General features: G+C 43.8%; 1 protein-coding gene across 7 annotated transcripts in view; it reads left to right on the top strand.

Annotated features, from left to right (window-relative positions):
• Nucleotides 1-1,185: 1,185 nt before the first annotated feature.
• LOC119308353 overlaps nucleotides 1,186-4,155 on the top strand; it is a 5,671-nt gene continuing 2,701 nt past the window's right edge. The window contains exons 1-4 of one of the 7 annotated variants that reach the window (XM_037584475.1): nucleotides 1,186-1,509; nucleotides 2,414-2,504; nucleotides 3,061-3,129; nucleotides 3,243-3,313. In XM_037584475.1, the coding sequence (XP_037440372.1) occupies nucleotides 3,081-3,129; nucleotides 3,243-3,313 (120 nt within the window). In that variant the 5' untranslated portion in view covers nucleotides 1,186-1,509; nucleotides 2,414-2,504; nucleotides 3,061-3,080. Of the gene's footprint in view, nucleotides 1,510-1,898; nucleotides 3,130-3,242; nucleotides 3,314-4,155 lie in introns of those variants that run through there. The other 6 variants (XM_037584474.1, XM_037584473.1, XM_037584472.1 and 3 more) reach the window with 6 other exon arrangements.

The raw sequence follows: 4,155 nt of genomic DNA, 5'->3' as shown, positions 1-4,155 counted from the left end.
CTTGTCAATGACTGGTTGGAGGTCCTCCTTCCTAAGCTTACATCTATGAAGTGGAGCTCCAAGATATTGGATAGGAAAGGAGCTAAGTTTACAACCCAGAGACTGGGCAAAAACCTGATCACTATCTCTGTCAATATTAATAGGAACTAACTCACATTTGTGGAAACTAATCCTCATGCATGATATTTGCTCAAAGCAAGACAAAAGCCATTTAAGGTTTTTAGTATGATCTAAATTATAATCTAGGAAAAGGAAGGTGTCATCTGCATATTACATACTGACAACTCCAGTAGGATTAGATGATGGAAAAAGGCCTTCAATAAACATAAAATCATACAACTTTTTAGTAGCTACAAAGTGAACAATTTCATGAGCAGCTACTATGCTTTCAACAACAAATCTGCCTTTTATAAAGGCAGTTTGATTTGGAGCAATGAGCTCATCGGAAATAGGATCAAAACTATTAGTAGTGCATTTAGAGAAAATTTTAGAACTGCGGTTAATCATAGACAAATGCCTAAACTTCTCCATTCGAACCTCATCAGACTCCTTGAGAACAAGGATGAGTAAGGAGAAGTTCAATCTAAATAAATCCAGGTCTCCCTTTTCCTAATCTCTAAACATAGCAAACATATCATTTTTAGAATGGATCTCGTACTATACAAGGATCTTTCCTCTATCTTTTCAATTCTATATTTTGCATCTATTCCCTGTCCGTTCCTCTGTTTCTTTATGTTCCTTGGTTTTGTAAACATGTGCTCCTGCAATGTCGATTCGGGTACTAGCCATAATTTCTTTCGAGCTAACATTCCAAACCAGCCTATATGCAAGAGGGATCATGTATGGAAAAAGGCAGAGCTGGAGTTCTAAAAAGTTATACATCATAATAACTATTAGCACATATCTTCAAGCCATTATTAGATGAATAAAATTATGATGCTGAAAAAAAAGATATGTGCTCCGAACTCCAAAGAGATCCGTTGGAAACGCTTTTTTGCTCAAACTTTCTCTAGACTATATCTTTTTTTTTACATATAGAGGATTTGTTGGAGTTGCTCTTAAACCATCTGGCCAGGCCTTTCGAGTTTCGACCTTCTCCCAAACCCTGCCGGGAAATTGCCATCGAAGTTGGCAGAAATTACGGCAAAAAATCCGCTCGGGGTTTTTCCCAATCCGACCTGACGGCTCGGTTCCTCTCTCGCTCCCCTACCTGGTTCCCTCCGTCTCCTTCCGATTCCGCCCCCTCCCCCGCCGCTACGCTTCCCGACTCCGGACTCCCCTTCGCACCCCGCCGCCGCGCTTCCCGACTCCGGCTCCCCTTCGCACCTCGCCGCCGCTCTGGGCCACCGGCTTCGCACTCCTCCCCGACACCCCTCCGCTCCCTCCCACACCCCAGTCACCTGCCCATCAACAAGGTCACCGTCTCCCTCCTGCCTCCACTCCAGTCACCTGCCAACCAACAAGGTCACCGTCTTCCTTCTGCAATCAACGTAGCCGGCTGCCCACAAGGTAAGAACACCTTACCTTGTTAATTTGGCCGCCCTTCAGAATTATTTCTTGTATTTATGCATGTTTGGATTTGCTGAATCTTTTGCATCAAGCTTGCCCTGTATGTGTCCCCTCCGGTTATGGATCCATTAGTATTTTAGTAGTGGCAACGAGAATTTATGTCCGAGCATGTGAATTGAAAAAATGAACCAATGTGTGGAGTTAGTTCGTTCTCAGATGCTTCAGGCCTGAATTACTGTAGCAATTTTCCCGCAAAAAGAGGAATTACTGTAAATTTAACAAATCTATGTACAGTACTTGTCTGTTGGAGCCTTTTAGGCAGTGCATGAATTTTTGTACTCCCTTGCGTCAATTAATTTGGATAATAGCAAAATTGTTGTCTTCCGCAGGGAGTGGATAAGCTATACATGTTTGATGGCCAGGCAGTGAATAAATTGTGCATAGGGCACATGCCTTTACATGTTAAGGCTGTATCTTTTACTTAATTTTCTGTACAGTTATAACATGGCTACAAAACCTAAAAAATATCTGATCTAAAGTTGAATAGGGTTAGCTGTAGTCGTACTGATCTACAATACATTTTGGCAGCCATGAGAAGAATACTGCTCTTGTTGTTTTGCACATTTCCTTAATACGTTCACATATGCATAGATTTTTTTGGTGTATGTACGTATGCAAGAGTATGTTTACAGATGATACATTTATGCTTTTACAATTTATGTTGGCACAAAAACATCCAACCATTGCTCTTATTTGACGTGCCACTGCAAAATTATTTTAATTTAGCACTTTTTTGCACTCAGATACTATCGATCAAACAGACCACAAATAAGTCCAGGTGTATTACAGGATTTGTACCATCACCACAGACAATAAACTCCAAATTCTAATACCATTCAAACAGGGTATGGGCCTCTCAGGGCTTCCCCAGACCGGAGCTCCTGTGGACAGTTCAGCTTAAGCTGGTTTATGCACAAGATGAAGCCCTTTAGAAGGTGTAATCAGCCTTTTTTTGTGGTCACAAGACTTATGGCATAATTTGGCTCATTGGCAGCTTTTACAAATATCCTGCAACGCTTGCATGTATTATATCATGTCATATTCTCCTGATTGTTATGAACTGAAGCACCTGAACTATGGATGACTATGTGATCCGTCTCCTACGCATCTCCAGGCTTAACTCTACACCCTAAATTAGTCATAGAAGTGTTTGTTACTTGTCCAAAATGCGATGTATGTAGAGTCACTTGCCATGTACACATGTAAAAGTATGAGATTGAACAAGTACTGCACGAGAACAGTTCTAGTACCACTCTTTAAAAGAAAAACATTCTAGTGCTAGGGTCAGTATTTTAGCCATTGGTCACCCTTGTGAGGTTAAAGGGTCGTATTATTTTTGTACAGATAAGATTACTAAGCTAGCAGTTTTCATTTATGTTTTGTACTGGCTTATTGATTTGGTAAGAAAAACACTGGTGAAAGTCTTACCACTATTTGGAAAACCAGAATAAAGAAACAAGTGTATCTGATGTTGGATCTGGATCTAAATAGGGCCCAGCTGAGTTTTCGACATGTCTGGACGTGAGGTCCGTGAGTATACCAATCTCAGCGATCCTAAAGGTTCTTGATTCATCACTCTCCTGTAGCCAACAAGTTCTTACCCTTTCTTGTCTGTTGGCATTTTAATTGGGATCATTTTGATGACATTTGGGGTTTGTGCTGTGGATGTGCAGATAAGAAGCTGGGGAAGGGGAAGGACAAGATCGATGATGAGGACGTCACGTTCCAGCGCATGGTTGCAAAGGTTAACCGGATTGTATTGTTAGTTTGTTACTGCTACTGCATTTGATGTAATCTAAGCACACTATTTTAAATATCTGCATATAAGATGTCAATATATCGAGTCTGATAATAATTTACAATCCAACAAAAAAGTGGTTAAATTCCGCCAAAATAATATTTTCGATGTCTGAATGAATGGATTCGCTAAGTTTCGCATTTATATGGTGTCAATGCGGCATAGTGTCGAATGTGCTGGTGTGGCGATTTGCTTCTTTACATGGTGCTGTGCTAGGATATGGATTGGTTCTGCTGATATAGAGTATTACAGTTGATGTTATCACAAAAAGTAAAGAATTAATGTACTGAAGAACTGAATTCCATAATTTATTCTAGACTGATAGATCATCTAATGTGGTCAGAAATATTTAACGGGTTGCTTTAGGTTGAGGTTGCTTGTATTCTCTGCTGAGACGCCCCGCTCCTCCCTCTGTCGCTCCCGCGGGCGGCAGGGGAGGAACCCTAGCCGCCCCTCACCAGAGTCCTTCTCCTCCTCCCTCCTCGGCGCCGCCTGCTCGCGCCGGCGGGCAAAGCCCGACCGGCCTAGGCGGCGGCGGGGCGATTTCTCCCTCTCGCGTGGTGGGGCTGCCGCGGGCAGATCCAATCGGGCCGGGGCGCGTCGTGGTGCGGGACGGCGCGGCGGCGCTGTGGCGGCGACTGGCGGCGGTGCTGGGCGTCTCCTGGTGGTGCGGAGGGCTGCAGGGGGCGGTGGAGCGCACTGGTGTCGCGGGATCCAGGCGGCGCGGGAGGTGGGCTCTCTTCCGTTGGTCGCGGTGGGGCGTCCTTGGTCAGGTCCGGGCCGGACCC

This window comes from Triticum dicoccoides, chromosome 5B (genome assembly GCF_002162155.2).
Source record: "Triticum dicoccoides isolate Atlit2015 ecotype Zavitan chromosome 5B, WEW_v2.0, whole genome shotgun sequence".
In the NCBI taxonomy this organism is placed as follows: Eukaryota; Viridiplantae; Streptophyta; class Magnoliopsida; order Poales; family Poaceae; genus Triticum; species Triticum dicoccoides.
Note: the sequence above shows the minus strand (reverse complement) of the source record. Positions and strands in the feature narration are given on the sequence as shown.